We start from the raw sequence: 20690 nt of genomic DNA on the forward strand, positions 1-20690 counted from the left end.
AGTTTTAAAATTTTGCTTTGTACTTGTTCTCCAATGTTTTCACTAAAAAAAAAAAAAGTACAAATATATGCAAAAAATTCCAAGTGAATTAGTAGATCAGGAAGCTGGTCAGCCAAAGGCTGGACCTAAATGGCAAAGTATATGTACTTTTATGCCAAGAGTACAACTAATACAATTTACCATTTGTGTTTTCAGAATGTATTTTATTTTTTGAAAGTAGGTTCTTCACTCATCTGGAATAAAATTTGAGTACTCACCAAGAATCATTCATATGAGACAAAATAAGGACTGAAAAGCTTTTCACAAAGTAAATGGCTGGCTACTTCTTTCTCCCCTGAAAAATCTTAGTATTATTTCTCATTAACACTGCTTCCTGAGGTTAATGCCTTTAGAAGCCCTCTTTATTTCTTTAGAACTCAACATCAGCTCTTCATCAACTTCTTTTAGAACTACAGAAGAATACCCTTTAAAAAGTATTCACTGTTATTGAAGTATTTTGAATAGTGGCAATGGTATTATGAAATATTGTATTATTGAAAAACATACCATATTTTAAAATCATACTTCTTAAAATTTAACTGGCTATCTGATCTTAATGAACAAGCAATCTCAACACTATGATAAAAGTATTTTCTACCATAGTATATTAGAATTTTCCAAGAAACTTCCATTAAAATCACAACAAACTAACATCCTAATTTTCACTAGTATTCTAAAAATCAACTGAAATTGTGGCTGGAACTTTGTTTGTTGAATCACATTGCAGTTTGAGAAATTAGTCTTGAGAGATCCTGCTGTGTTTCTATAGCAATGACTTCAAGCTATAAAACCAACTCTGAAGACAGGGTCCTACTATCAGATACATAGTGCTCGTTTCCATGGACTAAAAAAACCCAAAAAACCTCATCTCCCCTACTCTCAAAAAACAAGAAACTACCTGTCATTGTGTTGGTTCTATGGAGAGCTAGCAATACACCTCTTCAAGGTTTTAAAAAACAGCTACTATAACTATATAAAATTGTCTTACATACTCTAAGCAGAGGCCAGATTTAAAAACAAAATTGTTTTCTAAAAATGGTACATCAGCTCTTAATGCAATAGCAGGCATCAGCATTATCTAATAAAACATTTATTTTTCTCCAAAATGGATTTTAGTTAGCTAGTGTATATTTTTGCTATATTATAATCTATGTTGAAAAAAGTTTAATTTAACAATTTCTAAAATTCTCTACTTTAGAAAAGTCCAGTAGATTTTTACCCCTATTTTTAGATAAAAGACCATTGGAAATGAACGTGAATACTCTGATTATTTCTGACTAAGAACACAACTGCTAGGATCAAGAAGTGAGCCACTCTGGATCACTCCATGAACATTGACAAGATCTGGGAACTGCTCCAGACTTTTTCTACCCATATAAGGACAGTAGCATTTTTCACAAAAACATGAGGAAAATATTGTGTGTGCGCATATTTGCATACGCATATTCTAAGACCTAAATTCATTTTAAAAAATGTCCTCACTTTTGAATGTGCTAAGCCAGCTCTGAATAGTAGCAAGAATGGAATATATAAAATAGAATTCTCATCTCTCCATAAAATCATCATACTGGATGATAACTGTATGCACAAAAATACACAATACTATGCGTGTGAATTAGCTTTATTTTTTTCATAGCAGTGCAATTTGTTGGAATGACAAAACACATTTTCCAAACACCAAAGAGGAATTTCACACAGCCATCAAAAATATGGCAATGCTTACCTTCCTAACTTCTTATACCTGAAGAGCATAATATGCTACCAGAATGCAACAAATACTTAATTCTACCCTTCATTGTACCCTTCTGTAATCAGTTGTAAGCCATTCCCAGGCAAGGCTAATTATTTGTGTGCCCATCACTCCTAAACTTCAGTATGAACTGCAAACTTCAGTTTTACTTTGTCAACATACACTTGTACTTCAAGACTCAAAAGACATTTGCAACATTGTGCAGTAGTAAACTCAGCAGCCTAATAATACGTAATATAATTAGGCCTAAAAACTTCAAGAGTATTGTCTATTTTAAAAAATTGTGATAAGCCTGTTGTTTTCAGTCTAATAAGTTCTAGACACATATAGTAATAGAAAAATAAAAATTAACTTTCAAAACTCATATTATGAAAAGACCCGACTATCACACATTCCTTTAAAAATCACAATTTTTGGGCATATATTTATTATTCATGAAAACATTCATAAGCAAAAAGGTCTTCGGTAAATATCACAGGGGATTGAAAGCATTGCTTACTTAAAAGTAGCAGAATCCAGTCTGTAATTTTATTACAATGACATATTACTTTAAAAATAATGACTTCAGGTATATGCACATGTTGAAATAGACACATAAACATTTTTTATTTTTATGTAAGCAAATTCCTCTCTGTCACAGACATGTAGGGTATTAAAAGAAAGGTATTTTTTTATTTGTGTTCAATTCATATAAAGATACACTATCGAATCACAACAAATTCACTTACACAATATGAAATTCACATCAGGCTTTTCTGCCATGCCACTAATCTTGTGGATTCTCTTTACTGAACATTCCAACTATGAAATCTTAGAAATTCAATAACTTTAGAAATTTAAAGAACATTTAACATGCTGGTCAAAAGTAAAAGATAAAAAGAAACAAAACATTGACACAACTTTTATGAAGTAGAAAGATGAAGACAAGTACTTATAGGACTGAGAGAGAGATTTTCATCTTATATTCAGTGGCAAATAATTTGTTTATAAATTCTTTATTTCTTCTTTTTATGTTCATGAGATTCAGAAAAAAAAGAGCCCTATATCGCAATAAATCCTTATCCGTGTGCCCATAGGTACATTTACTGGCAACATAGAGCTGAAAACACTCCTGAGAGATAATTTCAACTGAATCTAAGAACCATGTCTGAAATGTGTTAATTCAAACTATGCAGAGAATATACATATCAAATTTCGTAACAAAAATGTTTTCACAGAGGAACCTTCTGCTTCAACAACCTCTTAAGAGACAAATCATTGGCACCTCAAAAGAAATGCACTAGACAAATATTATGAACATCAGTGCAGAAATTATATCCACAAAAATCTACAGCTTGCCACTAAAACAGTAACAGCATCAGCACGTGTTTGCCCACAAAATTCAGTACAAGATTACAGATCTGACAGACATGCACTACTATACAAGATTTAATACACATTCTTATTTCAGAGTTGATGCTTCAGTTCTGAGACTGCTCACAGAACTAAAACAATTTACTTGATCATAATTCACAGAAGCAGAAAAGAATGTATAGATTTTGTTTTAAAAATATGTTCTCTTTTTACCACAAGGACTTGCTCCTTTGACTAGAAACCATTTACCCCCTGGTGATACTCAGTCAGTAGTATGTGATTGATTACTTCAGGTATTTCTGTATTTGCAGAGGCGTAACATGGCACAATCTCTTTTAAAACTTCCCATATCACTTTAAGTACTATGAAATAACGAATCAAATGCATTTCACCAGTGTAAAAGTATTCAAAACAGTCATTACAGTATTTTTTTTTCCAGTTGGCCAAGAAGTAAAACTGGCGGGACACCAAAGTGAAATGGGATCTAGATATTCCTTAAATCTATTTCAAATCTCAAAATCATTACAAATGTTCTTCCCTGACTCTCAATTTTGGTTGCATACTGGAGTCCCCTTTTTTCCCTACTGTAATCTTAAAGGTTGGAGTAACCACCTTCTTAAATACATTCACTTTTCTCCTCCTTTGCCCCTTTTAACTGTGCCCTTGGAATCATCTTATTCCTTTGTATTTGTACATATCCTTTCCCACAGACCTACTTTTACTAAAATTTCAAATAAGTATCATGACTGCAGCAACAGTCCATAAGCAAAACTCTCCACTCCTTATGACAAGAAGCAGCACAGTGATTTGCTTTAAGTACAGAGAAACTATTAGTCAGGCAGGTGGGGTAGCTCTAGCAGCTGCTATTCCATCAACTTTCCTTAGGATCACCAAATTAAATTCTCAACTCTGAAATATTATGTGAGGTTGCATATTTATGCTTTAAATCACATCAAGCACATAAAAATACACTAAGTGTTCAGGGATGATGAATTTCTAGGCACTTAATTTTCATTCTTTTCTAGAGAAATTCTGTAAGTTCTTCTGAAGGTCCCATTAGACATCAGTGTGCCATGGCCCAAACTACTTCATGGCAAGAGTTAAATGATACCTTTACAGCAATTCCGGAATTCTTTCAGAGTAATGGAGATCCATTACACTGTTACCATAAACTGCATTTTAAACAAGATAGATCACCTCAGTTGTACAATACCAAATAACAGATTTCAAATGCTTCTATACACAGCAACAAAGGAGTGACTTTCACAGTCACAGAGAAAAACTGCCACTAGGAGAAAGTAAGGGCTGAAAGATGAGTGCAAAGTTGTCAAGACCAGTAAAGTGCTGAGTTAACTACAGTGAGAAAAGACCAGTGGATGACAAAAGTTTAAGAAAAGGGAAAACAAAGATTCTTGCCCTTTCAAAAGGTTTGATTTCAGAAGATTTTTTAATAATATATGCAAACATTTAATTTCCCCCTCACATTTAAAATAAATATAATGACTCTGGGCTGTAAAAGCATGAACATACAAAAAATTATAAAAATTAGTTATGTATAGCTATTTAAGGGATTTATAGTAAAATAAGTAATATCAAAAATAAGTAAAATAAAAAAGGGAGTAGTTAACTTGAAAGTGGTAAAAGACTAACAAGTGCTTTGTATGTCTCAGATACTATTTTTTGACTGTGGTCATGCCTATGTCTATGTCAGTTTACCCACCTGAGTATAGCAAAACAAAATAAGCATCAGTAAAATTTCTTTCAGAGGCATTTCAGACCTTGCAGAAATGCAACAGGAAAATGCAAAAAAATATGAAGAGAGATTAGTAAGATTCCAGGAACTCTAGAGGCACATTTCAACATGCCAGGTTATATATCTGCCATTCAATTTCTGCATTTTTTCAAGCAGTTGAGGGCATTAGATGACACCTCGTCACTTGAGCAAGCACAAAGAAACAACAAAAAAAAATGAACAGTAAAAAAGTAAGAGATATATAAACAAACCTTTTTCATACCAAAAAGACTCTAGAAATTTAAGTGGTAACTGGTTTACATTTATTTGGAATGAAAAAGTTTTCTGGAAAAAAATATATTAGTTTGGTTTCTGTTTTAACAGAAGTCCTCACATTCACCTTACCACTTAACAGACAGATTACAGTGAGATCTCAGTAGAGTGTAGTTTTCATGAGTTCTGCTGACATCAATAGAATTCTAGCTGTTACTAGTGGTCACAACAGTCTTGAGCATATGAACTAAAACACAGGATCAGAACCTTATATGCCAATTAAAAAAAAAAAGTAAACAAGTAAGAAAGAATCCACTTTGCTAGGATTAAACATTTGCTGCAAATGAACAAAACAATGCAATTTCTACTATTCCAAAGTTTACAGCTTTGTTATAAAATTCTATGAAAAGCCCAAAAAATTGTATTGCTGAGGAGGTATGTCTGTGTGATTGAACCTTTCAAATCTAATAAAAAATGCCAGTTAATAATCACAACATTGAACAGATGAGATTCTTAGGACTGAAAATAGTCATTTCCAACCATACCACAGCCTTACAGGTAGCACTGTTATTCAGCTTATCTGAATAACAGCAAGATTTTAGTATTTACAGTTATGAATCCTGGAACAACTAAATGGACTAGGTGGAAAAGAGAAATCTCAGATTTCAAATTAAACAAATAGTTAGTTGCCTTCATTGCTACCCAACTAGGTTGCTACTAAATCAAAAACAAAAAAAGTATTTCCTACAATTCAGTTATTGTAGGATGAATAAGAGACTGAGTTTAGAAACTAGAAATTTAAAAAAGCACATTGGGTCTGTGTATGCAGTCAATTAGCAGAAAATAAGCAACAATGGAAATTTTAATAAATTTTTTGCATCTTTAGAGGGATTTCTCCCCTCAAAAAATGTTTTCCACTCTAATTCAAATTTTTATTTTTTTAATTCAAAGTAAGAGAAAAAAATGTTCCCAGTCAGTATCCAGTAATCTGCAAAAGTCTGCACCATGTACCAAACAGAAACAATGTAAGCAAACTAGAAGTCATCCAGCAGTTCTTTGGAACTTTCTTTCAAATACTATTTTTTTTCAAACAAAACCCATTGGTGTTGCATCACACATAACTCTTCAGTGCTTTTACCACAAGCTATATCTTGCGTATGTCAAGAACTCCATATGCAAAGCATCATAAAGCATAAATGTAGATTATTCCACACACTATAGACATGCATCCTGCAAGAAGCTATAAGGATTTAGATTACAGCATCAGTTTGATTAGAAACACAACTACAAGAATAAAAGAAGGAAGAAACTGTGCCAGTTTTTTGTTATACTTTGGTCATGTAGCATTATCCCATGCAGTTGTTCTGAAAACTCAGCATGCACGTTACAAAGTTAAAAAAAAACCAAATTAACAACAAAGAGCTTTCCCTGAATATTTTTGAACTAAAATATCCAGTAAGACAGAATTACCAATATTCTCATAATCTTTTTACTTTTCAAAATTAAAATTCAGTAGTAGTGCATATACATTCAAAAGATACAATAAAGACATTTAGTAACAGATTCTTCAGCTCTTTCTCAATACAGTCAATGCATTAGGAAACAACTGCAGCTGAGACAGCTCACATAAGCCACTGTTCTTGTTCTTTTCTGTACTTCTCAGACCACTTCTGAGTAAGCTCAAGGTAAACATTTGGTTTATGGGGTTTATAATCAAGGTAAACCACCTGTCCAGTCCGTTTAGGGACAGCTTTTTCAATCTGAGTTCCCTCGTGCCATTCATTAAAAGATGTAATGGAAATAATTTCTGGTCGCACCAGAAGGGCTGCACTGAAGGCAGTCTCATAGTACTTCCCATTGACACGGTTCCGGGTATTGTGGTTGTTCCATGGTCGGATGCTGGTATCAATATAACCTGGCCCCACACTTGGAATAAACATTAAGTTGTTACTATCACAAAAGGCTTTTAAACTTGCCCAATTATGATGAGATGAGCCATAGGAGAAGCCATTGGTGGCAAAGTACGTGTACATTCCATCAAAACCACTTCGGTGAATGTCGTGCTTATGTCTTTCTTCTACAAGAAGTGCAATGAATAATGCATCATAGGGAGTATTTCGAATACTCTGGGATCCAGACACAGTTAACAGATTTGCCCATATTTCAGGAATTGTTACGTAAGAGTCATAAACATAAAACATGGGAAGAAGCCTGCCTGTGCTGGTCTTATGCCTGTAAAAGGCTGGATGGCTTCCGTATCTATAAAGCAAACAAGTATTGTTAAGATAAAATTTACCATTTGGAAAATACTGTTGTACAATCTGAGCTGAAGACTTTTCCAACAAATTAATTTAAAAAGACAGGACACAGACTTTGAAACACAGCACATCATGTCCACCTTCAGTCCAGTGTTTGCTGAAGTATCAATGACTCTTCAAAAAACCTATAAACTACTACAAATTAATAGCTGTCCTGGGTTTGGCAGGGACAGAGTTAATATTCTTAGTAGCTGGTCCAGTGCTGTCTTTTCTTTTTTGATTTAGCATGAGAATAAAACTGATGTTTTGTCTGGTGCTAAGCAGTGCTTACCCTAAGTCAAGGACTTCTCAGTGTCTCCTGCTCTGTCAGTGAGGAGCTGCACAAAAGGTTGGGATGAAGGAAGGCCAAGACAGCTGACTTGAGCTGGCCAAAGAGATACGCCACAGTTCAGAGTGTCATGCCCATATATAAACTGAGGGAGCTGCTTGGAAGGGGACTGAACATTGCCCAGGGCTGGGCTGGGTACTGCTCAGAAGGTGGTGAGCGATTTGTCTCAGTTTCTGTTACTCTCTCTCCTTCTTTCCATTATCTTTCTTAATAATACTATTGGCAACATTATTTTAATACTATTTTGTTTCAATCATTAAATTGCTCTTATCTCAACCCACAAAGTCTATCTTTTCCTTCTGATTCACTTCTCCAGTGCTGGGGGATGGGAGGGGAAAGTAAGGGGCACTTGGTGGTATCCAGTTGCTGGCTAGGGTTAAACTGTGACAGTAACTTAGTGTCAAACTGTGCTACAGTTATCAGCTTCCTCTGAAGGGCAATTCTCTAATTCAGCATGAAATAAAGACAGTCTGAGCAGCACTGATAAGCAAAACACCAAGCAGCTGTACGGAATTTGTCAAGATAAATTAAAATCATTAGAGGTCAACACAATAAAGCTCTATCTGCTAGTTTGTCATTATCAAAATGTACATTTTATTTAATTTATAGAACATGTAATCCTAAGTAACTAAAGTAAGCCTTGTGATATTAAAGACTACTGAAAGCAATTTAAATTTGAGAATCTATGTAAAATTCACACTTCAGTGTTTCAAAAAAAGACTGATTTTTTGCAGCGTTGAAATATGAACAAAGTTCCTTTTAGCTCTCTTCAGTCTCAGCAGACATTATAAGCTATTTTTATAAGCTTTAGTTCATATACCAAATTCCCCTAAACCAGCAGGTAAGAAACCACAGGGACACCATTCTGAAAAAACTCACTTGTCAATGATGTACTTGACATTGTGGTACATGCTGCGATCATCTCTGTCTTTGTAAGGTTCAATATGAAAAGTGACCTGAAAGATGAAAACAAGCAACAGCAACACAGACATAAAACACTACTGAATACAGGGACACTGGGTACTATATGAAGCAAGTACCAGTCCAATATGTAATTCTTTACAGACCAAACATTTCATCAGTCTATACTGCTAATAATCCAGAATAATCCAACCCTAGTACAACTCCTGCACTACTGACATTAGAAGCTTCCGATTCCAGGAAGTTTGGTATTAAATACTTACGTTTTTTACATTAAAACAGAACACTGCTTTTGTTTACCCTAGACTACAGCAAGTAGTAATCATGCTTCAGAAAAATTAAAAAACTACAAAACCAAAAACTTAAAATAAATGATTCTCTCTTTGAATGTCAAAGAACTGATAAACTAATGAAACATTTTAATATTTAATTTCTAACAAATGTATTAAAATTTGCTAAAGATAATGCTCTAAGGATAGTTTTCAGGGTCAAAATACATTTTAAGATATGCAAAATGAACACTTTAATTTAAAATTTTACAGATTTATCAACAGCAACAAGCTATTGGAAATAAATATAATATAATGTACTATTATTGCTCTGAATGTCAAGCTTGGAGCTTATGGAATTGATTAACCAGTATGTGTGAATTCCAATGTAAAAATGAATTTGTTTTCAAATAGACAATCATGGAAGAATACATTACATTAATCAAAGCAACAACTATTTCAGAAGCAATTTTAGAGCAGAATGTACTTAATAAAGTCTTTGACAACTCTGCAACAGTAGAAAAATTCCATTGCAGAGCCAATCTCCCTCTCTATTAAGTAGAAACTATAGAAAAATAGCATTAGACTAAATCACTGACTGACAGTAGAGGCTGAAAAGCACTATAATTTCATCTTTCATTTCCAACTATGAAAATCAGACAAATCAAAATGGCATATCTTCTCCCAGACTTCTATTTAGCAAAAGTAACAGAAACGTTTTTTGTACATTGGCTTTGGTCTACTGAGACTCCTAACACTTACTGCAAAAACTTACTAGTGCAAGAATGCTTAAAAACATTACAGTGAAGGTAGCACTTCCTGCAATATCTATACTGAATATCTGTATTCCAGTAATTCTTCCAAGTGGTAACAGCAGCTTCATTCATACTGCAATCATTATCACACTATTACACACTACTGTACTTTCCTTGGTAGCTTATTTCATTTGGCCTTGACTCCTTTGAGACTTGAATGCTAACAAGTTCTTTTAGGTGAGAGCAAACTCCATTAGATGGTCTAAAATTTTGGGGAAGGATACTACGTTTCTTCTGTCTTTTTAGAAATTTATTATTAGATAGAGTGCAAACTATATCATATAATGCAAATCACACAGGATTTTTAACAGTTTCAGAATTACTTCTGTATGTGATTTAATCATCCTATTTTCCTCCTGCTTGCTAAGGCATTTACAGTTACACCCAGTGACAGGAAATTTCACTGAGAATCTGCAACTTGCAGAACTAAAACCCGAGCAGATGAACAGGCTGTGTTTTCAGTACACAGTACAGACAGCACACTCCAGAGATGAAACATATGCAGCTACTTAAAAACTCAAATTTATTACTTGGGAGAGATTAAAATGAAATACACATTTTTGTTATCATTATACAGGTTTTATTCTAATAATAAACAAAATCAAACCACAATTTAAGATGCTACTGATCAATTAACGTAATTTTTTAATTAACTTGATATTTCACTTATTTTAAGAATTCAATAACTTAGCCCTTCTATCCTGTCATGCCCTGAAGTAACCCTAAAGTCTGAGCAGCATGTCTCTGACACCTTATAGTCCAAGGCAAGTTTTTCTGATACTTTCTGGAATAAAGACATTTATTCAAACTAGATATTCCAAATCTGTCTTTATTCCTCATAGATGCTCACTCCTCACCTCTATGATCAGGTGCTAAAAAATGCAAAATGAAGGTAAGTCCTTCTTCTTTCTCAAAGGTTCTTAGTTTATAGTTCACTGTATTTCACAGTATTTTGGAACATGTAATACTTCCCTCAACTCCCAAGACTCACTGGAAAACAACATAATGACTTATTTTAAAAACTGTTTTCTGAAAAGAAATTAGAAAAGAGTAAGTCCACAACACTATACCTTAGATTCGGCAAGCTAAAACAGATTACAATATTTATTCTGCTTATAAGGGAATATTACTCAGGTCCTACCAAAGTTCAGTGCAATTCAGAGGCTTCCATAACCACAAAGAAGCACAGTATAATAGCAGAGCTTACTTTCCTAATTGGTCCTATTATATGCATCTAGAAATACTTTACCTTTAGGTTATATTTGTGTGCATAGTCCAAAACAACTGGCACCAAATCATCAGTTGGCTCTCCATTTTCATCAGCCATACCTGGTGGGTACCATGAAAGCACTATTACACCTGAAAGTACAAAACTGGAGTTTTAAAACATGTTGTTTAAAATATTACAGGTATACTGTAACATTGTCATGAGTTACAATTATCGATGTGAAATCTACATAAAATAAATCAGAATCTCAAATTACTTTTTAATCAGTTACAAAATCTCAGTATTCTCAGAGTGGAATTTAACGCCTCTCTTTATAGGACTGCAAAACAAACAGTGGTTAGGTCATTTGTTAAGGGAACAAATCTGTACTCAGTGTCCTAAGCCGAACACTTAAGAGCTGTTCCCTCCCACTTTTCAGCACACCACTCCAACCTTAAGGTTGGACAAGAGGAAAAGAGTGCTCCCCTCTAAGGCATTATAGCTATCCATGATACAGGCAGAGAATATCAAGATACACGGGTTATAGAACAGGCAGGAGATAAGAGCTGTGCATATGATGAAAGAGATTCTTATCGAACTTTATTCCCCATCTTATTTCTTCATTGTACCTCTGGCTCAAATATAAAACAACCATTTATTACTAGAAGTAGTGACTTCAATCCCACAACCTTCTTTCTTCCTGGTACAGTTACTATGGTGAAATGCATCCTTGCAAGCATGTGAAATTAGTTTTTAAATTTATTATCTTCAAAAATACTTGAGTAACTCAATAATTTAAGGATGTTACTAGTGCTGTGGAGAAAAAAGACAACTAATAACATGTCTTCATACTGTAAATTTTCCTGATGCTGTCCAAGAAAGCAAAAGAACACACTCTTCAGAAAGGCAAAACCTGCTCCTTCTAAAATAAAATGCAGTCAAATAAACAGATTGGATCTTTTAAATGCACAGCTGAAAACAATATCAAAAAAAGCTAAGTCTGAAAGAAATACATGAAATACTGATGTAGGAATATTTTCCTATCAATGCTATTTAGAACATACAGAAGAATAAGTCAATGTGGTTCTTTTTAACTAGTAATGATTTAAGTAAATGAATAAATTCACTGAACTAGGGAAGCATATATTCTAAATTCCACCTACTTTACTAACATTATAACATTTCTGACCAACAATTTCCAACAAACAATTCCAAAATTAGGAAAAAGAAACTATAAATTACAGTGAATACATAACCACACAATATCCAAACCAGAAATTTGCGCTCACCACACACAGAAACGAGTTTAACTACCCTTAGGCACATTATCTCTGCATTTTATCAAAAAGAAAATCACAAATAACAGATAATCACAAGAGACAGTCTGCTCAAGGAAAGCAAAATGAATTATTTTACTGCATTTCATCACATTATCTTTTATTTCACACAAAAGAAAAGGACAAAATGCAAATTAGTAAGGTGTAAAGGACAAGTAGAACAGCAACAAATCTGGATATCTTGACAAGACCTTCCTTTACACCTTTAGGAAATACATAAAAGTTCAGGAGACAGAATTGTTGATCAAAGAACCTAAATTCACATTTGCATTGGTCTTTTCCTGAGAAAGACTACTACACATTTTCTTTCCTGTGGTTAAAAAATAAAGTTCTGTACCATTTAAAGAGTCAAAAAAAAAAAAAAAAAAGGATGGACTTGACACTAAAAACAATGTCATAAATGTTTAAAACCAGAATAGTCACTAAAACTGAAAGTAGACTATCACAAAAAAAAGGCTGGTGCAAAAAAATAAATTTCCCTAAGCAATCTCATTAATAAAATTTACTGTATTAATCTGTAAAATATTAGAAAATTATTGCATAAGAATTGTAAAATATAGGAAGAATACAAGGAAGCACTGCATGAGACTTCTGTTGCCCCAATCTCTTATATGCCTCCAATCATTAGTCAATATTTGCTTGTTCACATTTTTCTTTTTCATAAAATCCTTGATAAAGCCTCAAAAATGGCTAGAAAAAATGATCATGTGACTGTAAAATAAAGTCATGGATGAGACACTGGCTAAGAGAGAAGAAGGAGAAACTGTAAATAGTCAGCCTCACAGTACACAAAAAATGAACAAAGTATAATTCTTAAAAAAAAGTTGATAATTTACATTAGTCAAATCTAGATGGAAGAGAACAAATTCAATTGTACTTAAATCCTTAAGTCAGAATAACAGCAGGAAAAAAGTGACTCTTTATAAATATCAGTTATGTTACAAAGAGTGTCTGAACTATTCATCCACTTTGCTGAGTTTTAAATTGAAAACTAACTGAAATTACTAAAAAAATTGATTATGCAAAGCATTTTTCCTAGTAATTGGCACCTTTTTCACTAGCAGTACAACTTTCTTAGACATCTGTATTAAGAGGATGAGGAACATCACATATTCTTCTAAAGCTGCAAGCACCTCCCTTGCCTTCATCACACTATCATAAATTATTTTGGTCTAGGTAAGACTGAAACAGTGCTTACTGGCAGCTTGCATCTGAGATTTCTCTGCAACAGTCTTGTTACTCCTGTTGATGAAGTTATATTACTGAAGAGGGTGCAAAATTTCCTATGTTTGTATTAACCCTTGTAAAAAATAAAGGTTAGGTTAAAACCCACAAGATGACAACAACCAAACAAGTAAAAATCGTTAATCAAAATATAACGATTATATTAAAATGTAATGATTAGGTGAATGAAGGAGATTCAATACAAGGTGATCAGCAGTATCAACAATGCTATGAGCTTTGGTCATGTTGTTCCAACTACATTTACAGAAGCCATTCAGAGTTTAATATTAGCCTGTATGGCTGCTTATTTTAAAGAAGATTAATATAAAAAGGACCGTAAAGCCCAACAACAAGGAACAACACCAGAAAAATATATTGAATATTCTTATGTATACAGTTCGCCTTATTTGGAAAAAGGGAACATCAATTTGTATTGAAAGAAGATACTTTTGGACAGTAAGGAATTATTGCACAATTGTTATTGCACACACACAGCATTCAGAAAAAAAAAAAAACCACTCATATTTGAACAGGCTGCTCCTTAACCATGTTAGCATGATTTACTGAAACCTGTTCTTTAAACTGAAGCATTCATCTCCAAAAATAAAATACACAAACAACATATTCCAGTCAAGGTTTCTGTTTTTTCATGTATGTTATCAGTGTTTAGCAGTAAGTAATGAAAAGCATGTACCTACAGTATTACAAACACCATTCTTACGTTTCTGTGCTGTTACACTCATCAGACACAGCTCTGAAGATGTAGGTTTCAGTTGAGGGTTAAAACTCAGAGATATAAAGACATTTACTAGTTTCAGACATTTCCTGAATTACACAGAAAAGCAGAAGGATAGCTCAGTTGCGCTCATTCACAGATGTAAGGCTGGATAAATTAACAACATGCTGAAACTTTAACATTCATTACCAGTTGAAGCTGTACGCATTTGCTTCATGTGGGCTTCTATGACAGTAGGGTCTTTGGAACTGTAAGATCCAAGCTCTGGATAAAAGTTGGCCCCAATGTCCTCAGGAGGATTATGTCTTCCCTTTGGATAATTGTTTGCAATTTTGGGATCCCAATGTGGCAATAACGGATGATTCCAGTGAATATATTTACCATCAAACTGTGGATTCCCATACCAAGTATAGTAGAATATGTGAAAGTTATAATTAGGAGAAGAAAGCTCCTCTTCTAGCTTTTTTACTGGAGACATAGATGCTTTCACAGTATTGACAGCAATACTATGCAAATGACTGACACGTGTTACAGTATCTCCTTGAGCCCTATTTAGCAAGTTCTGTTTACTGTCTAAGAGCACTGTCCGTTGTTGAAGCTCCGGCAACAAACCAAGTCCAAATGGATCCCCAAAGCCAGCTCTGTCAGGTCTCAGAGTCTTCAAAGCCATCATTATGGAGCAAATAAACAAAATAAAAAGCAACAAAATGATGCATGTTCTTCTGCGAAATCTTGCCATGATGTCATAGTTCAGAATCCCAACAGAAGGATTTTGCCCGGAACTGATCAAAAGACAAATATTTTTAAGTCAGATTTCTTATTACCTAGTATTCAGCAGTATGAAATGCTTCATAAAATCTCTACATAATAAAAATAACAAGAGACAAATGTGATGCTACACTGACCTCAGAACTAACAGACTTTGTGGAGGGTGGGGTACACAAACAAAATCCCATTTCTTTCTTTGAGAACGTGTGTCACATTTTGAAGTTCTACCACCAAAAACACATATATTTTATAACATATTTTACTTTTGAACTTAATTTTTATCCTAACCCAGATAAATTCCATGAAATGGAAATTCTGGTTACATTATTTCAGAACTATTATGTTTTGTAAATGCTATTCAGGTAGCAATAATAAAGAAAATAGAAGAAAAAAAACAGAAGCCATGAAAGGAGAATAACATAGCAGAAGAAGAGTAAAAAACAAAATGGGGTATGACAGAACTACAGCTTGTGTTCAGAATGCAGGTTTCATTTACTAACCTGGCTTTCATTTACTGGCTTGAGACCAAGCACTTTGCGTTCTCTTAACCAATATATTAACAAAATACTCCAGCAAACTAAATTTGAAACCATGATGTTTTACAACTTTACAGATCTAAATATTTAATTTTTTTTTCTGAAACAAATCAGCAAAAAACAGCATAGCATTAAGGATGTATCTCAAGCAGAAAGCTTGCAAGTTAGCTGCTGGCAGCCAGTTAGTACAATGTCACAGCTGCCTGACACTTCTTGTAGTGTTCCAGGGCTAAATTCAAAACAAGACCAATGGTACACAGCAAGATTTGAATCATGAAACTAGGGGGAAGAAAATCAGTATAATGGAAGGCCTGGTTATTTTATTTATAAATTTAATTCCTGTACAACATTATCACAAGAGAACTAGAGAAAAGGATTAACAAAATTTAGGTTACCACAGAATTATGTGGAACAAGATTATGCATAAAACTGACAACACTAAACTGGAAAATCTAAGAATGAATTTCTGATTCAAGGGTCATTAGACATAGCATAGCTGTAATTTGTATTTCTGTCACTGGCCTCCAGATCTTATTTTAATTTACTGAGCCATACACAGGTAGTTTTGAAATACTTGCAAATTCTTTGACCTTAGTTTCCTACCAATGTTATAGTGCATTAGCATAGAGCTCAGTTGTCACAATATGCTGCTTACTACTGCTATGATAATTTTAGATAAGCAATTTTAGAATATGTTTTTTTAACAATACAGCCTGAATTGGAATAGCAGTATTACACTTCCATTTCCAATATTAATCCATTCATCCTACTATCTGTTATAACTTCTGGGATTCATTTGGTTTTCACAGTAAGGTCACTCATTTACTTTAAGAGAAAAATCCAATTAACATTTCAAAAATAAACAACAAAATCCCAATGCACTTTTACCTTGTTAGAGAGTGAACTCAGCTGAATGAGAATCACAGCACTAAAGCCAACAAAGAACAGATGGAACAAGGCAAGACTATGAAAATGATGTTCATTTTGCCCAACTGGATTCTGAAACCATACGTTTGGCTACTGTCAGGGAAAATGATTTTACAGCACACATGCTTACAGGATTTCACATTGCTTTACATCAAAATACAGGGTTCTTTTTCTATGGCTAACAATCCATCCCCATGATTTGAGAATTCTGTCAGAGATTGTTTGGAGTATAGAACATCTTACTTTAATAAGAAATTAATTTTAAATACACTCAAACTGCTCCTGCTATTTTTCATTACCTTTTCAGTCTTCTTCCTAGTATATTATGCTACCTCTACCTGGTAATTTAACTCAATTTTCAGATTAGATAAACTGAAGTTTTCTGAAGGGTTAGGTTTTTTTTTAAGGAAACAATATTATTCATCTGACTAATGTATTAATATATTCCATTTAATTTAGATTAAATGCCACTGATCTTCATTAAACAATATACAGGATTGCCAGAGATAAACTACCTCTGCAATTATAATTTTATCTCTTCTGTGAAAAAGAATTCATGACTGCAATGTCACAAGGTTTGCAATGTTCACAAGGTTTGTCATTTGGGTTTTCCTATTCCATATCAAAGAAGCTGGTCCTTTTTATTCTTGGTTGATGTATCAGCTACTCAATGCCTCTTGTTTAGATCAAGACTTCACTACCATTAAGTCATTCATCTGAAGCGTCAGGAATTGATCTTGGTGCTCCACATTATTATTTCAACAAGTATGTTTTTATAGGGAATACTCACCATTGAAGTACACTAAAAAATGAGCAGCATGCCCACTACCATTTGACTACACTGAGACAGACCTTGGCCGACCATATCATATTATGAACTTCTGCTATGCTTATACAGAGGCTCAGAATCAAAGTGCAAAGTTTCTAGAACAAGGAAGTGATAAGGAAGTGATATCTACAGTAAAGGCTTGTGTTTGGGGGAGACATCAGTCTCAACGATGATAACGTAATTCAGACCTGGCACAGACAAACTATATTGTAAAAGCTGCATCAAAGGTTGGCAGTGCTTCATGTGTCATTTAATCTTGCTCAGATCTACTTTTCAGAGACAGTGACAGATAAACTACCCTTATCAATGTTAGCGCCACAGCAGAACAGCAAACAGACTGAGCAAACATGCCTCTGCAAACAGCTACATGAAGTTATGTCTATCCCTGGGAGTGGAAAAACCTTAAAAATGCATTTCTGATTCAACCATCATTGGACAAAGCATAGCTGTGATTTTGCATTTGTTGTGAACGTTCAAATTTTAGAGTCTGACTGCAATTTACTGAAGTACACATCACTCCTACAGACTTAGAAGTATCTTGCCTTGGACTTTTGGGTGCTCTTGGATCTAACAGCAATTGACTTTCTCGGCAGGAAAAAAGCTGAATAACTTCAGCTTTATGAAGGTTAAGATCTTACATGCAGTTACCCTGACTCAGCAGCTTTTGGATTCAAACTCCATGTTTGTTGACACATATAGGTGTACTGGACAAAAATGTAAGCAGTTTGGGTTCTTTCTTTTGCCTACTCAACAAATTTTAAAAGAAGAAAAAAACCATCTGTAACAGGTCAGAGGTTCTCCTTTAATGAATACAGATAGCAGTTTCCTTCTTAACATGAGAAAAATATGAAGCTTTACTGGGAAAAGTTAAAACCTATATTTCCTCAACATCCAGTTCTCGTCTCAAAAAACCCCAGAACATCTGACATAGTTGTTTTACTTTTTAGTTTGTAAGTCTACAAATACAGAAATAAAAGCATAAAATACATGTAAGTCTATCCCATTATGATCACCGCTGTTCCAAATTAATCTGGGTTTTTGGTAATAAATAGCATTAAATTCATCATAGTAGGCAAAATTTCCAGCTGTTCTTCTTAAAACAACTCCTTCATGAAGAAAGTAAAGGATCTATGAAAATGTTTGAGTTATTTTCCTAATTGTTCCACACACTTAATTGAATGTCTCAAGCTCTTACCTGACAGTGATTTTTTTTCTCTCTCACTACTGCTTCTTATACCCTTAAGTTACTGTGCAGGGAAACCTTCTGTTAGTCCTTTCCACTAGATGAAGAAAAAAGCATACAGATGTACAGATGATGAGCTTTTCTTCCCCTGCCATGTTTCCCCAAAAAAGAATGTTTCTTTAGACAGAGAAGAAAAAGCAATTTAAAAAAAGTGGAAGGGACAATACTGCTTAATTACTAGAGATAATTTTGGTCAGGCAGCTCAAGTTTCAATGCCCTGCCCAGTGGGCTGCTTTTTTCAGTTTTACAAATTCCAAAAGAGAAATACACTATGCAAAGAAATTAGGTTCAGATAAAAAACATTTATCTAGTTTAGCAAAAATCAGCAAATACTATAATTTATTTGCTCTGATGTTCCTTAACCACAACAAATGGAAATGCAATATAGGGGAGAGCTCGGAAAATCTGATTTTTATTGATCAAGAGTAAGGTCACCCAGAAGCCACCGAGGCTGGTAGTTCGTGGATGGGATCAAAGTTTCTCAGCTAAATTATCTAAACTTAGTTTCTACTAAGTTTTCCCAGCTCAAAGAAACTGAAAACTCTGAAGTGACAGATCAGCTCTAGATCTAGGCCTTAAAGCCCTGATTCTGGAGCTACAGTGCAGATGTGCCCCTAGAAACATTAATTCAGCTTCCAAGTGATTGACCAAGTGAGGATTGGTAAAAGTGTTAAAAGCACATTCTGATCTGGAGATCACAAAGAGTAAAAAACAACAGAAGCTGACTACATATGCGTGGGAACCTAGTGGGTATTTCTAATATTAGAAAGAACCAGGGAACTTCTCAAAAACTTTCTGTATGTGAAAAGTCTTCTCCTAAAGCCTTTTTTAAAAATTAGCTTGAAAATCATTAAAGATGTAAGAAAACATTAGCTACGGCAGGCAGACACTTCACAGCTGTGTTACATGTTAAAAAGGTATCTTTTTAAACACTTCCAATACTAGATTTCTTTCACGTCTACCGAATTTAGAAAAAGGTATTTAAAATCTGACAACCACAAAACAGAAACTGTGATTTGAATTTAAGAAAGACAGCAGTAGCAACAAAACACAATCCCTCTGGATTCTTTGCTGTAAACGTGGTAAGAGAGCCTCCAGCATTTACAGTATTTGCCTTCAACATGCCAGCCTTCTGTTTCGAAAGGACATGGAAAAACACCTAACTCTGGGCGGCTGCAGGCCATGAGAAGACAGCAACCTTCAGCCGGTCCTCACCGGGAGCTCCCCGGGCAGCTCAGAGCCAGGATGCTTGACAAGGGCTGAAGGCAAGGGCGGGGAGCAGACCCAGCTCGCTGCGCCGCTCGCATCCCCTGAGCAAGGCACCGAGTTCCGAGCGCTCAGAGCTCTCTCCCACTCTGCGGAACCAAGCGCCAGCCCCCGCCACCCGAGGAGCATCAGCCGCGGGCGGGAGGCGCGGCGAGGCTTCCACAGCGGGGGAGGAGGGAAGGCACCGCCCGCGGGGCACCGCGGACCCCCTGACAGCGGCTGCGGGCGGGGGCGGGCGCCGTGCCCTCCCCTCCCGGCCTCTCCCGGCCCCGAGGAGCCCTTCCCCAGTGCCCGGGGCCGGCCGGGGCTCGGGGCCGGCGCCGTTACTCACCCGCGGGAGGCAGGGCCGCTGCCGGCGGGCGCGCGCGCGCGGGGGCTGCCCCTGAGGGAGCCGCGCGGGCCGGGCCGGGGCGGCGGCGGCGGCGGCGGCGCGTGCGCCTGCCGGGGCGCATGCGCGGGGCGGGCGGCGGCGGCCGGGCCCTGTTATCCTGTGGGGAGAGCCGCGCCGCGCTCCCGCCCATTCCCCTGGGAAACAGGGACTTGCGGCTGCTGGAAGGCCAGGGCCTCCGCTGGGCTTTCACATTGTGTTTGCTGTTTGGTTTTTTTTTTTGCTTTGTTTTTTTTTTTTTTTTTTTTTTTGACTCGAAAGGCCTAAAAAAATCTTTCAGTTCATTAAAAGCCTTTGCTGGGTTGTTGGTTACTTTTCAGCTGCGAAATGGTAGTCACAGAATCAATTTAGGATGAGATCATCGACTCCAAGCTATGACCGAACACCTCCCTCTCAACTAGACCATGGCACTGAATGCCACATCCAGACTC

At 35.6% G+C, this 20690-nt stretch overlaps 1 protein-coding gene across 4 annotated transcripts; it reads right to left on the reverse strand.

The window, feature by feature from the left end:
• Window positions 1-1642: 1642 nt before the first annotated feature.
• On the reverse strand, window positions 1643-20277 carry MANEA (mannosidase endo-alpha). Of its 4 annotated transcripts, none has more exons than XM_053937914.1 (6): window positions 20203-20277; window positions 18558-18642; window positions 14492-15084; window positions 11048-11157; window positions 8673-8749; window positions 1643-7406 (listed from the first exon to the last, which is right to left on the reverse strand). In XM_053937914.1, exons 3-6 carry the CDS (start codon window positions 15039-15041, stop codon window positions 6770-6772), a joined length of 1374 nt encoding a protein of 457 aa, XP_053793889.1. In that variant the 5' UTR covers window positions 15042-15084; window positions 18558-18642; window positions 20203-20277; the 3' UTR covers window positions 1643-6769. The 4 variants fall into 4 exon arrangements, with proteins under 4 accessions (XP_053793889.1, XP_053793886.1, XP_053793887.1 ...); XM_053937911.1 differs by lacking the exon at window positions 20203-20277 and adding an exon at window positions 19821-20177; XM_053937912.1 differs by lacking the exon at window positions 20203-20277 and adding an exon at window positions 19770-20177.
• Between the last annotated feature and the right edge of the window lie 413 nt (window positions 20278-20690).

The sequence above is a fragment of the Vidua chalybeata genome, chromosome 3 (assembly GCF_026979565.1).
Source record: "Vidua chalybeata isolate OUT-0048 chromosome 3, bVidCha1 merged haplotype, whole genome shotgun sequence".
Lineage (NCBI taxonomy): Eukaryota > Metazoa > Chordata > Aves > Passeriformes > Viduidae > Vidua > Vidua chalybeata.